The 27,624-nt window shown below is 36.7% G+C and overlaps 1 protein-coding gene across 2 annotated transcripts; it reads right to left on the bottom strand.

Moving 5' to 3' along the window:
* Nucleotides 1-3,834: 3,834 nt before the first annotated feature.
* On the bottom strand, nt 3,835-27,220 carry LOC145324070 (neo-calmodulin-like). Of its 2 annotated transcripts, XM_080166696.1 has the most exons (8): nt 27,159-27,220; nt 26,572-26,601; nt 26,028-26,102; nt 24,720-24,797; nt 15,753-15,813; nt 10,009-10,100; nt 8,206-8,286; nt 3,835-4,258 (listed from the first exon to the last, which is right to left on the bottom strand). In XM_080166696.1, the coding sequence occupies exons 1-8, from the start codon at nt 27,198-27,200 to the stop codon at nt 4,238-4,240; spliced, it is 480 nt and encodes a 159-aa protein (XP_080022822.1). In that variant the 5' UTR covers nt 27,201-27,220; the 3' UTR covers nt 3,835-4,237. The 2 variants fall into 2 exon arrangements, with proteins under 2 accessions (XP_080022822.1, XP_080022823.1); XM_080166697.1 differs by lacking the exon at nt 24,720-24,797.
* Nucleotides 27,221-27,624: the final 404 nt, after the last annotated feature.

The raw sequence follows: 27,624 nt of genomic DNA, 5'->3' as shown, positions 1-27,624 counted from the left end.
TAGGACCAAATTTTAGAAGTAGCTTATAGGGCCTAATAAAAAATGATGTCATACAATACAAATGACCAATGATTGGCCAGTATACATTGTAACTGACCAATGGTGAAATGTATACTGGGGTCTTTTGTATTTTATGACGACGTCATTTTTTATTAGGTATTATAAGCTGCTTCCAAATTTTATTTTGTACATGTTGATACATGATTTTTTAAAAAAGTATTCAAAAATCATATGAATTTTTATAAACATAGAATTTTATCCAATTTTTTGATTTTTGATTAGTTTTTATTACATACTTAAAGAGTTAATATTACATATATTTATTTGTAGCAGACTAATAAATGTATTAATTATAGATGCATAACCCAGACAACTGTATGGTTCCAGTGTTGGGGACCTTTTTCTGCTCATTTGTAGTGACTTGGAAGTGTTAATATTTCAAACGCTATTGGCTGATATTCAAAGACACGATTTAAAGTCGACAAAGGGTCCCCACCCCGTGGACACACAGCTATTTAACCCCTGCCCGCTCTATTCTTGTACATTAATAGTAAACTAACTCAATATATACTTATTTCATTGTTTTTTGTTTGTTGTATAAAAGATTAATAACTTTTTTTATGATTTTTATTCTTTGTCATAAGTAATCCTTTTGGTATTAAACATCTTAGAAATTTTTTTGAATTTGAAAATTTGAGATGGTTTTAGGCTATTTATTTTTTTAAAAATAAGTCTGGGTATGGTTTTAGGCTATTTCTCTGCCCTTCGAATATAAAGCCCTTAAATTCTAGGGGTGCAGCCGCTAGTAAAGGTATATAGGAGTTGGTATTATCCCTTTAATAAAGTAAAAGTGTGTGTGTGACTGTCTGTACTGAAGGATATCAATAACCACTGAACTAATAAGTATCTTCTAATAGGTCCTAGGAAGGTTTATAATTATTTTGTAAGAGGGTACCACCACCTTCCCAAGAGAATTCGCCCCTAGAAAAAAAAATCCCCTCCCACCCCATATATTTTATACTTAAAAAACAAATATTGAATTTGGAGAACGGGATCGAATCCCCCTAAACAAGTGACCCTAGAGGCTTCTAGGGACGTAGCCTCAAGTATCATAGATAAGATTAGTGGTTTACATAGTTTTACAATAAGAAACTTCAAACAATAAGAAACTTTCAAAGGGGTAAGGAGAAGATGGAAAAATAGCCAACTCAGAACTATTCCGAAATAGTCTAAGACCAGTCTGAGACCTATGTGAATTTTCTTTAAAAAAATCGAACAGTTCAGTTGTTAGTGAAATCTTAAGTATGAGGCAAAAATACCATACTACTTTATAGTATACTAAATATATAACAACAACTTATTTTACTATCATTTTATTTATGGAATACAATTTTTTACTGATAATTAGATCATCAGTTCCAATTAAGATGTTAAAAACTAAGAATTAAAAAATAAGTGACTTTTTAATATGAATCTTTAAATAACTGATTAGAAAGAAAGAATATGTGTTAAAAAGATGTACCACACGCAAGGATTTTTACCAGCAATAGATTAAGTTCATTTTTTGTCAATTAAAATTGCCCATCATTCCATTGTGAATTCTTTCTATACTTCTATAATTGAAATAGTTGAAGAAACAAATTTTGTCTTATGTTTCCAGGAGTTGGAATTGTGTTCTAAAAGCCTAAAGTTATTTTTAGTATAACTTAAAAACCAAGTAATATCCGATGGATTAGAACCGGTTCTCAGACTCACTGAAAAAATATGTGTAGAATCGTATTACAGACGATTTTCCACGAATATTAAAATAATAATCATATAGTTACCAACAGTTGGGTTTGCCCGGGCCTTCGGTCCTTGGGGTCTAAAAAAACTGGTTTTGATCTTACAATTTTTATTGTAATATCCGCTGAGCGCTGTCTATTTGCGATGTGATAAATTACTACATATACCTATTAGTAAGTTGTCTTTTAACATTTTATTTCTTTGCAAAGTGGCCTTTTAAAAATTATAATACTCATGATCAAGATCTCTACAGAAAAAAAATTACAAAACTCTTTTTAGAATCTAATACATTTTCCTTTTGATATTAGTGTAAATTTTATTTGTGTATATAGACAAAGACAGTATTTTAAATAAGTGGGTAAACTAAAACTAAATTTAAGTGAACTAAATGTTTCATTAGAAACTTGTTAACTTTTAGCGTGGACTGGTATAGGTTATTATAAAAATCAGTCTTAAAAAAATCACAGACCTATGTGAAGCTTCCTAAAATAGAGAACCCAATCGGTTTAGTAATCATTGAGATCTGAAGATTCAAAATAAAAAAACTCTAACTACTTTTTATAATAGTATTTAGGTGTTTTATCTTTAGCTTAAGATTTCGACAAATACTACATAAATTTATTTATACATTTTTAGAGAAGCTAGACATAGGTTTTATTCTAGTTTATTTTTATATTTGGTATGATTTTAGCCTATTTTACAGCTCTTTCCTGCCCTCTCAGAGTCCATAGATTCTTAGGGCACAGCGGCTGTAGTTACAACATTAATTGAAAAAATTACAGTAAAGATAATCAACGAATCAGGATTTATTATTTAATTTTTTTAGTTAATCAAACTAAACCAACGAACCAATTGGGTTTAAGCTGACAAAATCTTATTGCTCTTGGGAATCTTGGTATATTTAATAGCAACTTGTGAATTTTTTGAAGAAGAAGTTTTTTTTTTGTTTGGATAGGAATTTTCAAGCGAGAGGTGTCCATCTTTCCAAGAAAATAACTTCAATCTATCACAGGTTCAGTAGGTATATGACCTATAAGGTAGCTTCAGACAGACATACAGTCCGACATTGTTCTGCCTTTTGTTATAGATGTTTCTTTCCTAGATTTTTATGCAACACCACTTGTGAAAATTAATTGTCAACAGTCTTAAAGTTTTTATTACATACCTAAAGAGTTAATATTACATATATTTCTCGTATTCATTCGAATCCGGTGGATAGGAACCGGTTCTTATCCATACGAAAAAACTATGTCTAGCATCGTATTATATCCAGCTTTCTACGAATATAAAATGTACAATCATAAGATTAAAACCAGTTTTTTAGCCCTTAGGTGCCGAAGGCACCGGCTAAAAAAACTAAAAAAGAAAGCCGTTTATAATACGATGCGAAAAATAACTATTATTTGTAGTAGACTAATAAATGTATAAGTACAGATGCATAACCCAAACAACTATCTTTTTCGTCTGTTTGCAAATTGCTTTCTACTTATTTGTAGCGACTTGGAAATGTTAATATTTCAAACGCTATTGGCTGATATTCAAAGACACAATTTAAAGTTAACACAGGGTCCCAACCCCGTGTAACATACAGTTATTTAACCCCTGCCCGCTCTATTCTTGTACATTAATAGTAAACTAACTCATTTTATACTTTTCATTGTTTTTTGTTTGTTGTATAAATGATTAATAACTTTTTTTATGATTAGATTATTATTCTTTGTCATAAGTAATCATTGTGGTATTAAACCTCAGCTTAAAATTTTTTTTGAATTTGAAAATTTAACCTAACTTAACCTAATTGTAATAAAATATCGTGCTCGGCCAGAGTCCTATTTTTGTCGAGGAGGGAGGGGATACAAAATTTTCAAATTGAAAAAAATCCAAGAGGATAATACCGTTCTTGTTTTCTTAACATTCTTATTCATATATTGATTATTTGCTTCGCCTCTAGCCTCTAGAAAAGGTCAGAAAAAAAACTAAAACCACTATTTTCCGAGATCTTTAGCTAAAGACAAAATCATTACTTCTGTTTATAATAAAAAATTAAGCTTTATTCAGTTATTTATTGTTAAAGAAAAGTGATAATTAGAACATAATAATACATTTTATATAAAAGGCACATTTTTCCTAATAGCACAAAACCCCCTTAGCTTCTGAATCAAATATTGAAAAGTAGGAGTGGGGAGGGGTCGATAGGCACATTGAGGGAAAGCACTATATAAGTGCCTCCAGTCATTGTAAAGTTATAAATGAAATATTTATTATTTATTTTAGGGTAGCTGTTTTTACAATATTTATAAATCCTCATAGGACCCATAAGAAGCAATATTGTAAAGAAAAACTATATCGGTTCAGAAGCTAGATAGATCCTTCAGTACATACAGATACACAAACAAACAAGCAAACATCCTGTTACTTTTAGATAAGTATTATCGTTGAAGAATTGTCTGCATTAGTTCCAAGAATCATCTCCCTGAAAACAAAAATTTAGGTAAAATCATTTTCAGTATAACTTTAAAACTGATTAATATCCGCTTGATTAGAAGCGGTTCTGAGCCTTACTAAAAGTCTTTTACCGTATCGTATCGTAGACAATTTTCACGGATATCAAAATAAAAAATGTGAATTTGATAACAGTTTTGTCTGCCCGCTTCTTCAATTTCCTTTGAACGTTCGTCTGTCCATTATGGTTTAGAAGAAAATAAAACAAATTTGGATATATATTGAATATATTGAAGATAAATGACAAAATTTTTCATTAAGGTAAAGTTGTCGGAGAATAAGAGAAAATAAAAGGGGGAGGGGCTTTAATTGGCACATCCCTAGATTCAAAGGATAATACCATTTTTTTCTGAAATAATTATTTAGGTAAGATTTCTTTATAATTCTTATCTCTGAACTATTTACTTTATTTTTTTATTTCACAAATTTTTATATAAAATTAAAAAGTCCTATTTTAATAGAACTTTTAAAACCGTAAAAAACCCAAAAAAACGTAATTTAAAAAAAATTAGAGGTCCAGAAAAAAATACCATGCATTGTCTTTTATGAAAAGGTTTCTTAAAAAGTTAACATAGAAAATATAGAGTAAAATAAAATATATTCACAATATAAAAATATTGAAATATTAACATCTAAAGTTAGATAAATTTTAATTGATATGTAAAAATCTTTTGTTTAAAAGATTCCCCTCTCTTCCATTTTCATTTCTTGTCCAGAAAGATCAAGAATATTTATTCAGGTTGGTAAAATAAACCATCCTCGCCGAATTTAAAGACCTGTTTTGGATGCTTTTTTGAAAATAGGGATTGTCATATTTTGGTAAGGTTTAAACTTTTATTCTGCCATTCTGCCATAATTAGTGATTTTGAGGGTTAAGACAATGAACGATAAATTGATAAATGTACATCCAAAAATAAAAATTTTTAAATACAGATTTTTAAAATTTAAATTTGATCACTTTGAATTCAAGCACAATTTAAAGTCTAATGACCCCCCCCCCCCCCCACCCACGACCAATGCATAAGGTTTGAAACAATAATAATAAATAAATTTACATTATTTGGGAGATAATTGGAAAATTCGAAAAGATGACAAATCTTCAACATCTATTAGTAGCGAAACATAAAAATAGCCAGGATGAAACAGCGTGTGTTAATAATTAATCTAGTGGGGAAAAAACACAAAACGTTCCACATGTATGTTTAATTGAAAATCTTTCAACGACAAAACTTCAGCCGTCTATCTTGAATAATAGCTGAGAAAATTATATTTCCTCCATAGCACTATAGACTGACGAATGGGCATAGTTACAAGGCTAATCATAGAGTATCTTTGCTACTAAAACCTTCTGTAATATAATCCTAAAATTATTTAAACTCAGACATCTAAGCAATAAACTGCATCAAATTTTAAGGATTTTTTGTATAATTATCTATCTAAAAGCGGAAATACAATTTAAGTTAATTAATTTTGCCATCTGTAATTGGTGGATTGAAAACTATCTGCGTTCTGATTGGAGAAGCTTAAGTGTCGTACATCATTCACCAAATTATAAAAAAAACGAATTTTATAAAAAAAATCAGATTTCAAGTTTCCCCCATTATTACAACATTTAAATTCCCTCCAACTTATAAATCCTAATGTATACCTGGCTTTACAATCTTGAATATTTCATTTAACCCAGCCCCGCTGTACCATCATGGATACGGGGATACAACAATGGGCAATAAATTATTCTTCCCTCAAAGTCTTGTGTAGGAAAGTTTGAATAAGATGAGCTATTTGGATGTAGGGTTGGGCCGGATATCCGGCCATTTTTAATATCCGGCCAGAAACCGGATATTAAAACTATCCGGTTACCGTATATCCGGTTGATTTATAGTGCCGGATATCCGATTGTCCGGTCAGAAATCTGGTAATTTGCCGTATATCGAATGCTGGCCAGATATCTGGCCGGATACCGGATATCCGGCATTATAAATCGGCCCAACTATATTTGTATGTAGATTAATTTGCCTGCCAGGGTCCTATCGATCCCTGAGTGGCAAGCTCGAACATAAAGGATTTGAGAAATGAAAAGAATTTCAATTAAAAAAAGTATGTATATGTATGTATAAATGGTAAAAGGCTACGGGTAATTCAACACCGTGTATTCATCTAGGCCAGAGATATTATATCTGAAGAATAACTAGGCGTTCTGTAACTTTTTCGTTAAAAGTTAACAAATGCAATCGACAGTTGCAATCTTAAAAACTCGAACATAAAAAGTCAAAGACATTAAAAGAGGGAAAATTTTTGTTAAAAAATATGTGAATTAATAGTTATTTCTCGCATCGTATTATAAACAGATTTCCGCGGATATAGAAAGTACAATTATAAGATTAAATCCAGTTTTTTAATCTTATGATTGTACATTATAATAACCGTAGAAAACTGGATATGATACGATGCTAGACTTAGTTTTTTCGTATGGATGGGAACCGGTTCCTATCCACCGGATTCGAATGAATACGAGAAAATAAATTAGTTTAGCAGCTACAGCTATAGATTGGCCATTTATATTATTCACCTTGGCTGTGATATGTTGCACATGGATAAGACAATGAATGATAAATTTATGCATATTTCTAATATTGATTTTTCACAAAATAACACCTTCGGTATATTTCAATTACAATTAGTGATTGAAATGTTTGGACATATAACTTAGTGAACCAACCAATCAAAATTCATTAAAAGCAACAAGAGTTATTAGCAAACCAATAAGAAAATATTATTAAAAAACTTTGGGTATTAGTGTAATAAATAGCCAATGACCCGTTGCATGTTGTAGCTGATCGCGCCCATTAACTCGACAAGGACTGCCAACTATGAAAAACATCCAATTAATTTGATTTCTATCGTTTAACACAATTATTGTGCAAGACACATATTCGTGTCTCAGAAAACTTTAGTTGCGAAATGTTATACCTGTTATGAAAATCTGATTTTCAGAGGTTAAAATCATAAGCATGAATTCAAAATATATTTTTTTTTGTATCTTTAACTATTTACAGAAACCAATAATGTTTTAGATTCATATTTAACAAATAGTCAGCTAAGTACATTAGTTTTAAGCTTTACACCCCTAGCGGCCTCTAGAAATAGCTCCCCAATTTTTACTTTTAGTTTTAAAAATAAAAAGTTATAGAAATTTGATGGTTGTGTCGGGCAGGAAGCGCTCCTTTAGTATTTTCAGTCATGCATTAATGAAAATCCCTACGTTCTTTTAAACCTTATACCAAAAAGGTAACTAAGACGACCTTTCCTCAAAATCTCCTTTCCAAAACGCGGCATCCATTGATTCCGCCTCCGAGAGAGATTACAAAACAGTGATAGTAATTTTTCTATGGGCGATTTATCTTTGAAGAGTGGTAGTACCCTCCCCCAAAATAGTTATAAACCTTCCCTGGGCGAAGTATGAAGTTTCATAGTAAAGTAGAACTGGATCAGAGGTTAGCAAGATCTGTCAGTAAAGACAGACACACATACAAAGATCCTGTCACTTTAATATAAGAACTAGCGGCTACGCCCCTAGAGGCCTCTAGTGTCACTTTAACTGTTTGGTGTTTAAAAAAAATACAATACCTTGAAATGTTGCGAAGGAGTCTCTTTCAAATTGCTACGATACTTGCAATGTTACGTAGGAGTCTCTATTCGAGGGGAAAAAAATTCGATTTATTGTGATTTCTCTTGGGAGGGTGGTGGTACCCTCTTCCAAAATAGTTATAAACCTTTCCGGAACCTATGAGAAACTACCCTGTTAAGGAGAACCCGATCAGTTCAGTGGTTAGCGAGATCCTACGGTACAATCACACAGACAGACAGACATCCTGTCACTTTAATATAAGAATTGCAATATCTATCTATCTATCATACCTTAACATAATGTCCTGCACTGTTCATCATGGCATTGAATTCTTCATAGTTGATCTGTCCATCCCCATCAACATCTGCCTCCTACAAAAGTCAGGTATACATGGAGGACTGCCAATTTCAGATCAAGCAAAAGTGCAGTAGATGAATTTTCGCCGGTGCAATTAAAAAAGTATGGGTGTAGATATGGCAAATTGAATTTTATCTGTATAAATGACAAAATTATTGAAACTCCCGGCAAATTTACATCTAACATAATTATATTTACTGTCAATAATACATCGATGGCTGACAAATATACATCTGCCTTATCTAAACACATGTCAAATAAATATCCAACACTGGCATTTAATCATCCACAGAATTTTAATGTCAAAAAGCCCCAAGAATATAGCCTAAAACCACCACAGGACCAGTAGAGATATTTCCTGAAAAGTAGGATCCGATCGGTTCAGTGGTTACCAAGATCTTAAGGGACAAACAGACAGACGGACGGACGGATGGACAGACATCATTCTACTTTGTATTATAGATAGTTATACATCATATATGATTATGTATACCAACAGCTATTACGTTTTCAACATTCTTGCTTTGTATTGCAAACATCAAAAAAATAACATAAATAATATGTGCAATAATTCATTATTTATTTTTGCAAAACAATGATAGTTTTGATTTACTGGGTATGTTATCTTTTCCTTAAATGTAAAGTACTATTTTAACTCTATTATGTGAGGGAGAGTGGAAAAAAATTAGACCCCTTCCCCTAGCGTTGCGGAACCGTTTGATTTTGGTGCGGCTCCGGCTCCAGTTCTGGCTCTGGCTCCGACCTAAAATCAAGAAAAAACTCGACATATTTTTTTCCCACGTCTATTTTTGACTTTTGAAGGTTTTAACAGTTAATTTTTTGATAAAAATGGACTTGAAAAACTTAATAGGGGCAAAACAGAGTTACCAAATTATAATTTATAAAAAATCTCTTTATTTATCTAGAACAGAGCCGGAGCCATTTTTTAACAAAAATTAGGGCTCCGGCTCCAGCAAAATATGGCGGCTCCACGGCTCCGGCATCGCAACACTGGCTTCCCCACACCTTTATGTTTAAGGCATTAAATTGGGTAAAAGGTAAAAGTAAAGTTACGAAATTTTCTGAATGACACAATTATGCAATTTTGGTGACAAAAAAACCTCCAAATTCCAGGCATATCTCAAATTATATGAATACTGAGACATGGTTTATATAGAAGCTACGCTACTAAAATGTAAGACAGTTATATATAACTTATGTAATAAATCTGCAAAAAAAAATATTTTTTTTTTTTTTTTTTAGGATGCTGTGAGTATTGGTGCAAAAAATATGACGTAACAAAAAAAATTAGCCAATGAGAGGCCACTATAAATTTTACCATTGGTCAATAACAGCCTCTCATTGGCTAATTTTTTTTGTTGCGTCATATTTTTTGCACCAATACTCACAGCATCTTTTTTAGTATATTTCACTTTTTCTGTCCATCAGACAGTAACACAATAATTAAAAATTAAAAAAACCATAAAGGAGAAACTTAAATTTCTCGGCTGCTATTCAACATAGACTGCTATTTTATGATAAGCATTAAGTGTATTTTTATTGGTCCGTAGATCTTTCCAGAATGCCGAAAAAATATTGAAAATTTAGAAATACATGTGAGAAGTTTCGTGAATTTTACAGCTAGGTTTATTCTTGTTTTAAACAACTTGTCCAATGTCCATTATCATTTTGTGCATTGCTACTTATGGGCGTTGTCATCCTTGTTTACAACTTACATCAACAAGTGCATTGCATTCCTCCTCTGATAATCTTTCTCCAAGATTCATCATGACGTGTCGCAGCTCACTTCGAGATATAAATCCATTACCTAGAAATAATAAATTTAACAAGAATGACAATATCCATAAAAGCCAAGCTATGATACGGTAGGAGAAACGAACATTAACACTTGTAGAGTAAATAATCAGAATATGAATAGTCAAAAGAAATTTGTTGAAAGACTGCTTAGATACAGGTTTGATATAATGTTTATAATGTTTGAGGACATACATACATTTTTAAGACTTGATTATAGGGATGCTTTGCTTATAACATTGTACTTTATTGTGCTAGGAATCATTATTCCAAAAATCAGACCAATCAAATAATTATATTACATAAAAATTTGCTGTTAAAAAAAGTTGAAAATCAACAAGTTTAAAATAAAATTACGGATTATATAGTTGCTTTAGCTTTTAAATCGTTTTTAACTACCACAGGATGCACCATGCAAGATTGAAAATCAATAGGAGAATTCTAACATGCCACAATGCCATCGAAGGTGATTTGACTTTTGTGTCAGAACCTGAATTGGGACATAGTGCATTTCATTACCCTAGGTTAGGTAACTTCATTTCACTTTTCAATAAAATCTAAAATGCAGCCGTTTTTGCAGGAGGTACCATTTTCTGTGAAAATTTTAGAGGAAAATTAAACAGTTTTTAGTTAATTTCTACTTCTATTTTCAACTGAAGAAAAAATCCTTTTGTGTATATACAGAATCATTGTTGTTACTTAATCTTATCAACAAAAAAAATTTAAAAACTAACCCATAATAGCCGATTTTTCATTTTGTTCAATATTGGTAAAATAAAAATATTACCATCTCCAAAGGGTTAAAATCAAAATTTCAAAGCTCTAGAATGTTGTTCATTGAAAATGAATAGCAGTTTATAAGGACTTTTTGCATCCATCTTCTCATTTAACAGGGAAACAAACCAAAAATAGAATCTATTTTTTCAGTGTTGACATAAAAAAAGCATTTGATAAAAAACTATAAATAATAATATTTTTTAAAAGTGCTAAAAAGTAATACACACTATTCAGTCTTTACCTCTGACATTGAAATAGATGTAAAAAAAAGTCAATTTAGTATAGCAGCCAATTAAAATAAATTTTCTTATGGAAATTCTCATCAGAGCATTAGTGATAAACCAAGGTCTTATTGGATAACATACTAAATGCTCCTTTAAAAATTTGTATTCTATAAGAAAATTATATTTTCAAATGACTAGCTATTCCCAGAGTGAGAGATACCAATGTTTATTACACTAGTCCTTAAATTTTTACAATCATGTTTCTTATTTGTTGGTTTAACAACTTTGAGGACTTTTTTAATTGGTTAGTTTATTAGGTTGACTGTTCAAACGTTTCAACCACTAATCTTAAGCTCCAAAGAAGGTAGTTTTGTGTTTCAATATTGGGGATGTACATCAATTTATTGGCCTTTGTTTTATTCCTTTAGATCCATGAGTTGTTCTACCCTTTGACTTTAGGGCGATATTGATCTTGAAAATAGTCTAAAATCACACCAAAATAAAAGTGAAACCAAGTTGGACCAGCTATTTCCGAGAATTTTGGATACAGACAAAAAACCTTAGTACTGTATGTATATTAGATGACAAGATTGAGTGTTTAATGTCTATTTTATAGGTAAAATTATCTTTCTAACTCACGCTCTCTTATGCTCCCTCTCTCTCTCTCTCTTTGTTTCTCTGTCTCTTTCTTTCTCTATTCAAGGGTGATAAAAGGGAAATGCAGTTTTTCATAAAATGTTGTTTCAAGGGGTTGTATACATCCCCTTCTGCACGCTTATGATCCAAAATATTGCAGACTATAGTGTAAAATACCCTTTTTCCAAAATGATCAGGTTTATGGGTTGCACTTGTTTCTGAGAGAAGGCATTTCCCCTACTTTTACTATAAATACCGCTCATCTGACATAGCAGCAGTAGGTCTTTATTTTGTCTTTAGTTATGAAATTTGTTTAGGCTAAGATTCGTACCTTTCTCTACCATGTGCAGATTTGCTGAATGCTATAGAAATATTACTATTACTTGGATGTTGCACCAGATTTTCGTGTACTCTAATAAAGTAATTCTAACAGCCAGCTAAAGTTAAAATACCCCAATCCATCCCCTGGATGAACAAACTATAATAAACTAGGTACATATTAGCTAGCTAAATTGGCGACAAAGTTTCCCTTGTTAATATATATATGTATTCTATATACATTGCTAAAGTAAACCAGTTTTAAAAAAGATAAACGGACATTGGAATTATAGAGTAGCTTCACTACTAATAATGGATATATTATTATTTGGATTTTCATGTTCTCTAATAAGGCTAAATTAACATTTCCCCCTCTACCACATTTATATCCTCCCCTCTTTCTGGATGAACAAACTGACCAATACATTGGTTTCATGTTAGCAAGCTTAATTGACGATAATTTCCCCCTGTCATAATATCCATGTATATTCTACATCCATTATTAAAATTTCTAAATTATGTTTATTTGGGATTAAGTCGGACAGAAAAACATTGTTTTTAATCATATTATGTAAAACTAGGGGATGCGCCACTAGCATCTAGAAGCTTTTAATGCTTTTAAATCAAAGGGATGGGGAAATTCCTAAAATCATTCCGGGACCAGGTAAAAGCAGTTAGTGAAAGGTTAGTAGAATAAAACCTTCCATCACATTTTCTACCAAATCCAACTTTTGAATAACATAGTTTAAATTAGGCAACACTTTTCAAGTTCGAGAGTATAAACAAGAATTATTTATAAAACAATCTACATTTCTAATTATATACTGCCATGCTAGTCATATATATGTCAAGATAAAATTCAAAAACTTTTTTATTCTTTATTTTAATTCTTTAAAGATTAAATAGATTCTACTTTTTAAAAGCTACTCTATAATTTGAAATGTCCATTTGAAAACATGATTTTCTTATAGAATACATTTATAGAATACAGAATATATAGAATCTTTTTACAAAGTAGCATTTAGTATGTTATCTAATAAGTCCTTGGTTTATCAGTAATGCTTTGGTGAAAATTTTGTAAACAAATTATCATAATTGTCTGCTATAATAAATATTTTTTTTTACATCTAATTAAATGTCAGAGGTAAAGTTGAATAGTCTGTATTACTTTTTTGCACTTTTTAAAAAAATTATTATTTATATTTTTAATCAAATGCTTTTTTTATGTCAACACTGAAAAAATAGATTCTATTTTTGGTTTTTTTTCCTGTTAAATGAGAAGATGGATGCAAAAAGTCCTTATAAACTGCTATTCATTTTCAATGAACAACATTCTAGAGCTTTGAAATTTTGATTTTAACCCTTTGGAGATGGTAATATTTTTATTTTACCAATATTGAACAAAATGAAAAATCGGCTATTATGGGTTAGTTTTTAAATTTTTTTTTTGATAAGATGAAGTAACAACAATGATTCTGTATATACACAAAAGGATTTTTTCTTCAGTTGAAAATAGAAGTAGAAATTAACTAAAAACTGTTTAATTTTCCTCTAAAATTTTCACAGAAAATGGTACCGCCTGCAAAAACGGCTGCATTTTAGATTTTATTGAAAAGTGAAATGAAGTTACCTAACCTAGGGTAATGAAATGCACTATGTCCCAATTCAGGTTCTGACACAAAAGTCAAATCACCTTCGATGGCATTGTGATGCCTAAATTAACGAAAAAAGCCAACAGTTACGGACGTACTGACGGAAGGGCCGTCCCTAATTATAGAAAAGATTCGCTTTTTTTATTTAAATTTGATATTCAAATTTAAAACTAATTTGATTATTAAATTAATTTATAAATAAAATATTCAATAATACCATAATTTTATAAATTAAATTTGTATATTAATCTGATCAATAAACACTCATTGAATCATTTTAGAGAAATGTTTCTGATTAAAGATGTACGTCAATATGTACGTAAGTATTGAAAAAAAATTTTGATATTGATTGAAGAATTTTCAACAAACTTATAATAATGGATGTAGAATATAAGTGGATACTATGACAGCTAGGAAATATTGTCGTCAATTTAGCTTGCTAATGTGAAACTCGTTTATTGGCCAGTTATTAGTTTAGCGCGCTGCAAGTTTCAACGCATTAGTTTTGTTTTAAAGATATGTATTTCATAAAGAAAAGACATATACATACAGAATTACATATTATAGTACGAGACTTTTATTTACATCAACATAGCTTAGTAGCTGGAAATTAATCAGAAAAAACAGGAATCACTGTGTTATTAAAAACTTAAGAAAATCAGAGATAAAATTAGTTTCTTGCCCTGCATTTTGTAACAGTTTGAAGGAAAATTGGGTTAGGAGAATTGTATGGGCATGCAGGTTGTTTTTATTCCAATTTGAAATACAGTCTTCTTTGCTTAATTTGAGTGATTTGTCTTTTGCAGCTAAAATAAGATTGGATAGTTGAGTATATACATTTAACGAGAAATCATCATAATACATATTAAATAGGTAAAAGCTTTCTTTTAGAAAAATAAATTGAGGTTGTCCATTATTATACTTAATATCTAAAAAGACAGCTAGTTTATGAATAAAATAAGAAGGAAATATACAAAAGAATAATGCATGATCTGTATTGCTTTCTGTATTACATTTGTTGCAAATATTTGAATCGACTAATTTGAATTTAAATAGTTTATTTTTGCTTGGTAGTGTGCGATTCAATTGTTCTAGATAAAAGTTTTTGAAATGTAATAAAATTGGTAAATTAAAAAGTTTCTTAATAGTAATTTCAAAAAGTTCCTTGTCAGGAAAGAACAGTTTGTCTCTTTTTCTTGTCATTATAGAAGGTAATTCTATGTCAATTTTAGATTTATACATTTGTTTGAAATGAAAAGAAAAGAGTTTCTTGTTCTTTACCAACAATGAACTAAGTGGATTCAGGAACAGCTTGGATTTTTGCAGAAAAAGAAAGTATCGTTTAAGATTCAAGTAATTGTTATTTCTCACATCATATTATAAACAGCTTTCTGCGGGTATAAACAATTAAAATATTATAACCAGTTATATGCGTAGAAAACTGGATATATTACGATGCTAGACATAATTTTTTGTATGACTGAGAACCGGTTCTAATCCACCGGATATTAATCGGTTTCGAATGAATACGAGAATAATAATTCTTATAATTCCAAATTTATTTTATGTCTACTAATACCTTCAAATGCACTAAATTTGCATTTTCTGTTTTTAATTATTATTTTTAAAAGCGAAGCTTTTCTATAATTAGGGTCGGTCCGTCCGTACGTCCGTCACAGAGAGTTAGCTCTTTTTGTTAATTTAAACAGGTTAGAATTGTCCTATCGATTCCAAACTTTGCATGATGATTCCTGTAGTAGTTATCCGATTCTTTTAATTTTTGAAAACTGATTTCTGTTACAACAAGGTACAATGATATAAGCAAAGTATCTCTATAAACAAGTCCCAAAAATGTAAGTATGTCCTTAAACAGTATTATATATTTATGCAGTTTTGCAACAAATTTACTTACAATATTGTTTGTACTGATGCATTAATATTCTGCTAATTCAGTTCTGACAATCTACAAGTGTTAATGTTCGTTTGTCCTTCCATTTTAGAGCTTTGCTTTTATGGATGTTGTCATCCTTGTTATAACACAAATATTCTCTTACTCACCATCCATATCAAAAACTTTAAATGCTTCTCTAATTTCATCTTCAGCCACCAATGCATCCACCTATGAAAATTCATGAAAAAGTAACAAAATTAAAAATCATGAGCAATTGCAGATTTGTAGAAAATTAATGAGCTGCGCCCCTAATGATTGGACGAATGGGTGCATGTGTGGTATCCGCCGAGGATAAATGGCAGACACCGGAGTTCAATTAGATTACGGCAGTGTGACAGACGTGGACACCTTACTATAGAGAAGCTACGCTTCTCTAGCATTCACTAGATAATAATCAACATCTATTTCAGTTGTCACTTTATTGAAGGTTTAAAGGATACTAAAGCTATATACAACAAACAATAACTACATGGATAGGAATAAATAATCATAACATCAAAGCATTATAATACATATACAATAGTCAGTTTGGGCAATAATGATCCCCCATCCCTGGAAAGGGTGGGGAGAATTAAGAATACAGTTAACCATAATAAACATGACAGATTCAATCATTAATTTTAAGCATAGGGAGGGGGTCGTCAGACCCCTTCCCCAGGACTCGGGGGAGGGCCATTGACCCTCCACCGAACCCTAGTTCAGGGGTGCCATAGGCATGGCTCACGGTTGCCGAATACCACAACTCTCCCCTCGGAAGGCTGGGAGAGGGTTTCCCTACCAGACTTCCGACAGTGGTTGAGGCCTTCGGTCCGCTCCTTAGGGCTAAGATATATACAAACGATAATGATTCAATGGAATCCTAGTGGTGAGTGTTTTCTCAGGGTTGATGGGCTCCCAACGTGGGATAGAAGGCAGAGGCTGGCTTTGGTTGGACACGTTGTTCAACGCCAGCAGGTGTCAGGTTGGCAGGTGGCACAGTGGCTGCTGGGACAGTCAGCAGTGGGGCATGCTGGTTGTTGTTGGCCGCGGCTGGGGCACTGGCTGCCAAGTTGACCGTCTGGGCGGCGGCCTGCCCTCCCGTGGGGCCGCGGGGTCGGCCAGAGGGCGGTCCTGGCCTACCTGGGCGGTCATGCCCGCTATCGGTGGATTGCATGGACACCATTTCCTCGGCTGCTTCCCGGCCGATGGGTATGGCATCCCAGTCTACTGAAAAGTCCCGGGACTTGGCATGGGTGAGCCTGGCTCTGGCCAGGGCCTTCCTATACAAAGTTGGATGGTATAGGAACACCTGTGATATCGCATTCAAGGCTGCTCGGACGCCTCCTTGTGCTGCTGCCAGAGAAATGATGGTTAGGTCCCCCAGCAGTTTGAGGATCAACAACAGCAAGCACAGTATGGCTGCGCCATCTCCCCACTCGTGGATAGCTTGTCTAAATCCAGCCCAGACATCCAGGGCGGCCTCTCCTTCCTCCGCCAGCCGGTCAATGTTGTAGGACACTATCCCATGGTCTCCTGTGGCCGAACAGCTGCCTTGCTGAACGCAGGAGCCATAGGATAGGCCGGTCAGCATGGCGCTCTTGTATGCTGGGAACGCTAGCAGTTGTTGCCAGTCGTTCAACTCAGCCTGCGAATACAAGCCCCCTGAGCTGAAGTCATCCAAGGGCTCTGTCAGCAATTGCTTAGGCGTATCCAGCGGGGGTGGCCTCTTCTTAGGAGCGGGGGTTAACTCTATCCAGCCTTCCTCCGCGTGCACAGTCAGGGGGTATGTGGAGGAGCAGGGAATCTTGGTGGCGTGGCCACTATATACTCGTGTCACGGCGTCTACAAATCCGGTGGGTTCTACTGGCACTTTGTCCCAACACTCCTTGTGTTCGCGGACAACGTATTTATTGCGTTGGCAGGTCAGCTGCAGCAGGATGTCTCCCCTCAGTACCGAGAACGTGCTCCCCTGGACACGCACCGGGTGGGCCGGGTCTAGTTGCTGGAGCTTCCAGCAGTTGGCCGCTACTTCTTCTGCTGCTGTGCTTTTCATGCGCGTTTCCAGGGTAAACCCAATATAGCCTGCATGTATTTGGGCTTGTAGGGGGACGTCAACATCCCTGGCCGACACTCTGGGCAGCGCAGCCGCGGCTGGGTCAGCGGCCACGAACAACGCTGGATGGTTGGTGGCATGGGCCTCGAAGTCGCAGTTCACTATCGAGGTGGGGTTGGTCATGTTGATGAAAAACTGGGCCTGATGGTCAACCAGGTATGCATCCATCACTAGGCTGGGCTGGAGGCTGCGAATCAGCCTCAAGGGGCAATCTCTCCCCAGGTGGTCCCACACGTAGGTTGCTTCCCCAGTGATGCAAGACAGCTCAGAATGGGGACACTCCAGGGTCAGGTGGTCAGATTGGGACTCCACCCGTCCATCCTCTACCACGTAGGTCTCTTCCTTGACCAGCAGCCGTCGCTCCTGGAGCACTAATTCATTGCGGTACAGCTGGCCCTCGAAGTGGACGTCCTCCCCTTCACAACCCACCCCCTCGGGGCTGTTGACGAGGGCGCCCACCATGTCGAGGGTGAAGAACAGGGGGTGGTTCAGCTGGAACGTCAGTGGCTGGGTCTTGCCTGGCAGCGTGTAGACTCGGTTCCTGGCCAGGTCTCGGCACGTTTCTGGGTCTATCTTGGTTGGCCTCATGAGGGTGGGGACCGAGGTCACCTTGAGGTGACCCCATACCCCACACCTGAACGTCCACTGGGACACGGTGAGCTGGCAACTGTACCCGGTTGTTTCCCTCACCTTGACTTGCTGCAGGACGTGCACTTCATGGCCCAGGGGCACCTCCTGGTGTAGAGGCTCCGTGTTACACATCTTTTCTTTATTGTAGGATGTGACGTGGGTGGGGTTGGCACAGTCCCATCCCACCAGGACGTAGCTGGTTGTAGGCCACACGGCTGCCAGCAGGAGGCCCCACAGGACCATCCACCAATGGGAGAAGCTTCCAGGCAACCATCTACCTCTCACACGCGGCTGGGGATCTTCAGCTCTGGTCACGGCTGCTTCTTGTGGCTGGACACGGCTGGGCTGCTCCTGGCTAGATACAAGTTTCCATTGAGCGTTATCTTTGTGCGGCCGGGGCACCCCGATACCCTCCCCAATGACAGACTGGCAAGCGACTGGCACTTGCCTGGGTGTCGGCTCCCCTAGCCCCAAGTGCTCCCCTCCCTTGTCCAAGACATGCCCAGTGGCATGGGGCTGAAGTGCATGTGGCACAGGCTCGCCCTTACTCACTTCCCTCCCCTGCCCTAGGAACTCAGGTGCATGTGGCACAGGCAAATCCTTATTTTCCCAAATTTCAATCTCCCCAGCCTCTGGTGCAGGGGGCACAGGCAAGGCTGGGGTTTTACAATGGCTTGGATACAACACATTTAACAAATTCAACTTATCCTGGTGTTGAGCAGCTGGGTTCCTTCGGCTGGCAGGGGGCTCTGGATGGCATGTAGCTGGGCTCTCCCTGCAGGCTGGTGGCGCTGGCTGACTGGGGGTGACGGGTGTCACCCCTTCCTCTGGGACTGCTGGCTCGTTCCAGGACTCAGGTCTCTCGGTGGCGGCGACGGTTGTCGCCCCAGGCACCAGGTTGGAGGCTGGCTCGTTCCAGGATCCAGGTATCTCGGTGGCGGCGACGGGTGTCGCCCCAGGCACCAGGTGGGAGGCGCTGGATAGCACCCCCCAGTCATCACAGGTGGCGGCGCCGGGTGGCGCCCCATACATCGATGTTGATGCGCTGGCTAGCGCCTCCTGCCTCTCTCGTTCAGCGGCCGCCAGGGCCTCCCCGTACATCGTCTCAGTGACGCTGGGTAGCGCCCCTCCACTCTTGCTGGGTAGGCTCGGCCGAGCAGGCTCCATCATGTTGAGGCTAAAAGGCTGGGGCCTCAGGACCTCTGGCTCGGCGATGTTGTAGGGTTGCACCAGCTCCGGCCCCAGGTGGTTGAGACTGAAGCCCAGGCCAACCCGGTTGGGTTCAGCCGCGCCGCCCAGTACGTTGATCCTGGCTGGAACGGTCCCAAACTGCGGCATCCCGTCGGCTCGGTCCGCGGCTCTGGGGGCGGCTGCTTGCTGCGGTGGTGCTGGGGGCGCGCTCCCTTCCATGTGGGCTTCCCTGGAGGGGCACCCTTGTCGGCGGTGCGCCTGCGGCTGGCTACCTGGGCCCAGTCAGCTCTGCACTCGGCCGCCGTGTGGCCGTCGTAGTGGCAACGCTCGCACTTGGCAGAACGGTCACGGCGTGGCTGGGTGCGTCTCTCCTCTAGGCTAACTTCCATCGGCGTCGGGCAGTCTCGAGCTCTGTGGCCTCTCCCCTGGCAGCGGAAGCGGCGACCTGGAACCTTGTCATCTGGAGCGACCCTCCCCATCTGGTGGAGACCCGGAGCCAAGGCGCCAATCTCCATTGGCTCCGACTTGTCATATTGGGGCAACTGGATGCAGGCAGATCCAGTCAGCCCGTCGGTCGAGTCCACTAAGCACACACCTTCCTTCAGTTGCTTGGTAATCATGGTGACGGTAAACATGGCCTTACGAGTGTACTCAGGTACACTCGTAATTTCATGGCCCATCATGATGCGTTTTACATTGGCGTTACGAATTCCACGATTTAATTCGTCCACCAACAACTCGAGATCCTCATGGTTGTAGGCGTCCCTATACAAGGCGCACTTAGTTGATATGTACGCTTGTATAGGTTCTGTCGAGTGTTGCTTGTAATCCCTAAACGCTTGTTTAAGCGTTTGGGATTCAAAAGCAGGACGAAATAGCAATTCACACTCGGCCTTGACCTGTTCGTAGGTCAAGGCTTGGCCTGCCTCGCCAAACAGATGGGACGCCATTTCCGCCGCTTGCCCTACCAGTGACAGTAGAAGGGCGTTGCGGCGGTTGAGGGAGTCATGGGGTGGCACGCGGTAAGCCGCCCATGACATCTCGAGTCTGCGGATATGTGAACTCCAGGATTGCTTGGGCGGTCCTCTAAACTCTGGCAGGTTACTCAGCATCAGCTTGCGGTACTCGGCTGGAGCCGGCTGAGGGTCATCCTGGAGCCATACTGGGGCTTGGTCACCTCCTGGCGCTTGCGGCTGTTCCATCGGGGCAACGGTTCAACGGCGGGACGCAAAGTTATAACGTAAATAGGATAAATGGTTTGTCACTAGAGGCTTTCTAGCCTAACAGCCAACACTGTTTTTATCACTAGGTTGGTCGTTTAGTTACAAAAATATAGCTTAGCTGTGTTTATCACTAGTTGGATTCTGAGGTGGTAGAGTAGGCTGGTAGGGGTAGATAGATGTTGAGGGTCTGAACTGCTGTCAAGAACTGATTTGGTTTTCCTCTATCACACTATAGCTAGGGGGAGGGAGCTTAGAAGTCTTTATTTGTTTTCTAAAAATATCCCTGTTATATGCTATGGAGTAGCTCCGCTCCGGTGTGTGTGTGTGTGTGTGAAATCTCCCGTCCTTGCAACGCGCTTACGCACCGTCAAATCCGCGCACACGGGTAAAACGCGCACTTATCCCTCAACTCGCTCTCTCATTGGTCCGCTTGTCCGTTGAATTTTATGATATTGCCGCACTCCGTTGCGCTGTCCGTAAATGGCGCTCTGTGTTCCCGGTCACTAGCTCCACACCGTCGACGGACTTGGGTTAGTGTGGGTAGGAGGGGGGAAGCGCGTGAGGGGACGGGGGTAAATCCGTCCGTTCCCCCTGTGAGGAAGGGGGGAGTGCTGTGGGTTTGAAATAACTGTGTGGTGAAGTAATGGTGCCTTTTCTCCTTAATCCTAGGCTTATCTATTATATCACCTTGATTGTATTTCCTTCAGTGGAGAGTGGGCTCCTCCCTTTCCTCTGGAATGAGGGGTGTATTGTTGTTGTGCTGTAGGCTTGAGGTGATTAGATTGTATATCAGGGGCTTTGTTGTATTACATTTAGCTTCTATTTGTGTCCTTATCACAATTACATAACAGATTTGTTTGCCAACCCTGTTCTATTTTTAGTTGTTATCACAATACACAATAAATCCAAGCCTGTTCTATTTTTAGTTTTATCACAACACAACAATTTGTTTACCAATCTTTGCTCATAAATCTATTGTTTAGCCATCACACCAGGGTGGTAATCCCTGCAAATGTGATATAATATCTGTTTTTCTAGATGGGCGGCTGCGTTGTAGCCTCTCAGGATACTTGGAGTTGACGTAGTTTTCTCTGTTTTGGTGCACTACACTCGTATGTTGGCTCGCAGCTCGCAGCTATGTGGCATGTTTCAGCCTATCGGCGGCAGGGAATGTCCCGTCCTGCTAGCGCCGCTGATCCAAATCCGGCTGATGGCGGCAGGGAATGTCCCGTCCTGCTAGCGCCACTGGTTCGGATCCTGCTATCTCTTGCAGTAAAGTTGGCCTATTTTCAGCCGTTTACACTTATTTGGCTTGTTTCAGCCGGTCCGCAGGCCTGTTTCAGCCCTTTGAGCGCTCAATTCTCCGTTAGATGTCAGCGCTTCTCGCGGTTCTTCGTCAGGTTTCGCTGTCTCGCTTCCACAACTGCCGGATGCAGAGTTAGACTTTGCTGTCCAGGGTGGGTAATTCAGGTTGCTTGTGTCAGTTTTGCCAGTTTCACTGCTGGGAGTACCTTGGCCTCAGATGCGCGTCTGCTCTACACTTGTGGTTTGCCGTAATCTCACACAGCTGTCACCAAAAGTTGTGGTATCCGCCGAGGATAAATGGCAGACACCGGAGTTCAATTAGATTACGGCAGTGTGACAGACGTGGACACCTTACTATAGAGAAGCTACGCTTCTCTAGCATTCACTAGATAATAATCAACATCTATTTCAGTTGTCACTTTATTGAAGGTTTAAAGGATACTAAAGCTATATACAACAAACAATAACTACATGGATAGGAATAAATAATCATAACATCAAAGCATTATAATACATATACAATAGTCAGTTTGGGCAATAATGATCCCCCATCCCTGGAAAGGGTGGGGAGAATTAAGAATACAGTTAACCATAATAAACATGACCGATTCAATCATTAATTTTAAGCATAGGGAGGGGGTCGTCAGACCCCTTCCCCAGGACTCGGGGGAGGGCCATTGACCCTCCACCGAACCCTAGTTCAGGGGTGCCATAGGCATGGCTCACGGTTGCCGAATACCACACATGGTCAATAGCCTAAATCCATCAAAAGACATTTATTGAGCTACAAAAAAATCTTAATGGCAACTTATCCAATTATATATCGCCAATAAGGAACCCCTAAGCCCACAACCATGGCTTAATCAACACGCTCGTCGGCAGAAAGGTTATAAGTTCGAATCCTTGCTTAACAGCTCGACATAACTGAGGATGTTAAGAATATTTCCTACTAATACTAGATAAGGTGCAAGACATTAATAGTAAGGGAAATGCCTTTTCCAAATACAGGCGCAACTCATTACTTTGCAAAGGTCGGGCAATCAAAGAGTTGGTAGTCTGCAAGGTGTTACTTAACCCTATACCCGGGTATTTGGGCAGAAAAGGGGAATTTTGGCTCCCCTTAGTTATCCTGGGTTGTTGGACCTGAAGTAGAGTGTCAGAGATGGGTTTTTGAAAGTTAAATGCAGCGTTTTTTCAATTCGCAAAATTTAAACAGAGTATACAACTAGTTATTTAATTATTTCCCTTTTGTTGGTACGGCCTTAATAGAAGAAAAACAAATTATCTTCAATCCATTTTTGCTGCATATTAATTAATGCATCTTTTTAGAGCTGTATTACACATTATTCAAATGGCTAAAATAATAATTTTAAAATTTTGAATTCTTAAGTTGTATACTCTGTTGAAATCCTATCATCTTCGTTCAATCAATCAATGGCATTCACTTATTTTTAAAAAACCCATCTCTGCCTTGCCCATATGAGGTAAGCGATAGGTCAGGAACCCCTTTATGCTAGGGGCGGATCCTCTATCAAGTTTAAATAGAATTAACCACGCACAATCGTTGAAGAGTTTAATTAAAGATAAATCACATTCATTTAATCTAAAAAGAAATAAAATGTAATTCTCATTTAACTTTTGACGAATGTATATGAATTTTAATGAAAAAAGAAAAAAATAATTTTAAATTAAAATTTAAAATCATTTTAGGAATACATTATAAGGAATCATAAGGGATAGAAAAATAGACGTAAAAGCAATGGTAACCACTGAACCCATTGGATTCTACTCTTCAAGGAATATACCTATTGGTCCTGGACAAACAGACAGACAAGCAGACAGACAAACAGACAGACAAACATACAGACAAACAGACAGACAAACAGACAGACAAACAGAAAGACAAACATACAGACAAACAGACAGACAAACAGACAGACAAACAGACAGACAAACAGACAAACAAACAGACAAACAAACAGACAGACAGACAGACAGACAAACAAACAAACAGAAAGACAAACAGAAAGACAAACAGATAAACAGACAGACAAACAGACAGACAAACAGACAGACAAACAGACAGACAAACAGACAGACAAACCGACAGACAAACAAACAGACAAACAGACAGACAAACAGACAGACAAACAGACAGACAAACAGACACACAAACAGACAGACAGACAGACAGACAAACAGACAGACAAACAGACAGACAAACAGACAGACAAACAGACAGACAAACAGACAGACAAACAGACAGACAAACAGACAGACAAACAGACAGACAAACAGACAGACAAACAGACAGACAAACAGACAGACAAACAGACAGACAAACAGACAGACAAACAGACAGACAAACAGACAGACAAACAGACAGACAAACAGACAGACAAACAGACAGACAAACAGACAGACAAACAGACAGACAAACAGACAGACAAACAGACAGACAAACAGACAGACAAACAGACAGACAAACAGACAGACAAACAGACAGACAAACAGACAGACAACCAGACAGACAAACATACAGACAGACAGACAAACAGGCAGACAAACAGACAGACAAACAGACAGACAAAAGACAGATAGACATCCTGTTACTTTATTAAAAGGATTTTTACCTTAACTGCCATGGCATGTAGAAAATCTGGGAACTTTATTGATCCATTCCCCTCTTTGTCTACGTCATTGATCATATCCTTAACAATATTAAGAGTTATTCATAGCGTTTCTATATTTTTTTAAGGAAGAGGGGAAAAAGTCTGAAACGGTATTACAGACGAACATAAACTTGTAAAGTGTCAGAACTGAATATACAAAAAAATATAATAATAATTTGATAAAATTATATGTAAATTTGTTGCAAAACCTCTTAAACTACTGTTTAAGGACATACTGACATTTTTAGCACTTGATTATAGAGATGCTTCGCTTATGATATTGTACCTTATTGTAAAAGGAATCAGTACTAAAAAATTCAGATCAATCGGATGATTATATCACATAAAAATTGTTGTGTAATAAGTTAAAAATCAACATGTTTAAAATGGACGTAGAGACATTCTAGTAACGATTATAGAGTTGTTAAGCTTTTTAAATCGTACCTAACTACTACAGGAATCATCATGAAAAGTTTAAAATCAAACGAAAAAAAGCCAACTGTTACGGACGGACGGACGGACTAACTTTAATTATAGAAAAGCTTTGCTTTTAAAATTAACTCGAACTTACCACTTATACAGATGTCAGTCCTCCTTCAAGAGGGTTTAGTAAATTTTTTATTGTTTATCATGAAAAGAAAATTTCTGTATTTTTTATAAAAAAAAATATATGAGGATGTAAAGCATTTCAAATTCTTGTGAAAAAACGTAATTAGAATGAAAACTTTTTGTTAGTGGAAAAGCATTTTTAGGTTATTAGTTTTCATCAGAAAATCCTCAAAAAAAATATTAATACATTATCCTATATAATAAAATAAAATAATATCCGTCCGTCTATAAGATATGGATCTCATTTTATAGGTTCAAGGAGGGTTCTTTTTCTATATTTTAGGGGAGGGTACCAAAATAATTCGTCCTTAAATTTTACTTTTGAAGTTTCTTTTAAATGTGTTCTAAAGGCTTTAAGAGATTCAACCTCTAGTATAAACAAATAGACATTAAATTTTTGTTATAAAAAATCTTAATATATTTTAAAAAGACTTCAGTAAAACATTTGATAATGTCATATTAATATGAAATAACACAAATATCTTCGAGCTATTTTAATAACATAAGTTTGAAATAGTAAAGTGAACTAATTTCTGTTGTAGATTTCTGAAGACTGTTTTTTGATTATTGAGCCCTTGGGGTAAATTGGGGGTGTTTTTATCCTATTATTTTGTAAGGGGGCTGAATACATCCCAATTCTAACCGCATCTGTTTACAGACCTGTAATTCTTCTTTTGTCGGATTTTCTCCAATTCTTTTTAGAACAGTGTCCAATTTTTGAGTCAGCAGAAGCCCCTAAAAAGTAAAAGTGTACAAAGAAGTAACTTTATCCATAATAAAAAAAACTTTTTTATTAATGCTTTTATAGTTTTCTTTTTTATACTAATGGCTACAACCCTAGCTTCTAGGGGCTCTGTTATCTTAAAGGAGAGAAGTAGTCTAAACTTTAAAAGACTTTGATTTAGAACAAATTTAAAATCTAAAACTAAATTTAAATCAATTCCTTGGATTGCTATCTAGATCTATACAGGCAAGAAATACTATTTGATAATAGTCACAAACCTTTCCTTGTCATATAAGAAGCTTCACTGTTAAAAAGAACCATATCAATCCAGTGCAGCGGTTAGTGAAATCTTAAGCTACAGACAAACAGAAAGACATCCAACTAATAGTTCATAGAATTTGCTTTCTTTTCACAGAACTGCAATGTAATCTATATGTATAATGAAAAATTTTTGTATTTGAGAAATGTGTCATAAATTACCTTGTTGTCCGCTACTGAATTGAACGCATCCTGGACATGTGAAATTTATATTCTACAACATCTGCATATTTACTTTGGCATAGCTTCTCTATAATTAGGGTATGTTCGTCCGTCCGTCCATATGTCTTTATGAACTTTAACTTACAATGTTTTTTTATCATTTACTGTTTATGTATTTTTTTGTATATTCTTTATTTTTTAAATCTTATCCTAGGTGTTATTTATTATCAAAGCTATTCTATTTATGAAAATATTTGTCCTAGTTGAAATTAAAAGTTAAATACTAAAAATCACGAAACCTTGCCACCTACTTTTTGAAGGAGTGACACAAACAGAGGGTAGACAAAGGATGTGCGCACAGACATACTTTAATTATAGAGTAACTGTGTTAGAAATATCATCACCCCCCTCCCCCCCCCTCAACAACAAACCCAGACATTTTAGATTTTTTAATTGCCTTAATTAAGCATAAAAAGTTTTTATATCTAATTGACTCAGAGTAAAATGTATGTTAAGGCACATAACAAATTTAAATTTTTTTATGATCTGGTTATAAGCATAAATTGATAAAATATTAATATAAATGCCTGAAAAAGAATAATCTTATCCTCTGGGATGAGGTCAGCCATTTTTAGATATTTACATAAGATTTTCTGGAAAAAAAGTAATTTCAACACACACCGAAATTTAAAATCTTAAGAAAGCTCCGCTACTAAAAAATTAGTTATTATAGTGCATATGGTAATTATCTCTGAAAAGAGTAATGGTTATTTTTGTGGGTTAAGTAATACATAATTTGTATACAGTGTTTCTAAAAGCGAAACTTTTCTAAATATAATTAGAGTCGTATCGTCCGAACGTCCAAAACAAATAATTATTTTCATTAATTCAGGCATGTTAGAATTGTCATATCGATTCCTGAGGTAGTTTGGTACAATTTAGAAAGCGTAGCAACTCTATAACCGTTACCAAAAAGTCCGTAGAATTTTTACTTAGTAACAACATTTTTTTATGTGATATAATAATATATCATTTTGGGAATACGGATTAATA

Source organism: Acartia tonsa, chromosome 7 (assembly GCF_053477335.1).
Source record: "Acartia tonsa isolate MP-2025a chromosome 7, ASM5347733v1, whole genome shotgun sequence".
Lineage (NCBI taxonomy): Eukaryota > Metazoa > Arthropoda > Copepoda > Calanoida > Acartiidae > Acartia > Acartia tonsa.
Note: the sequence above shows the minus strand (reverse complement) of the source record. Positions and strands in the feature narration are given on the sequence as shown.

Bases quoted from the DNA above. Each gene is read 5' to 3' on its own strand.
- LOC145324070 (XM_080166696.1), bottom strand. From the start codon at position 27,200: ATGGCTGACCTCATCCCAGAGGATAAGATTATTCTTTTTCAG. The intron at 24,798-26,027 runs GTCTGTAAACAG...AATATTGTTAAG, and splicing joins CGACAAAAGAAGAATTACAG to GATATGATCAATGACGTAGA. The intron at 15,814-24,719 runs GTAAAAATCCTT...GAATTTTCATAG, and splicing joins TACATGCCATGGCAGTTAAG to GTGGATGCATTGGTGGCTGA.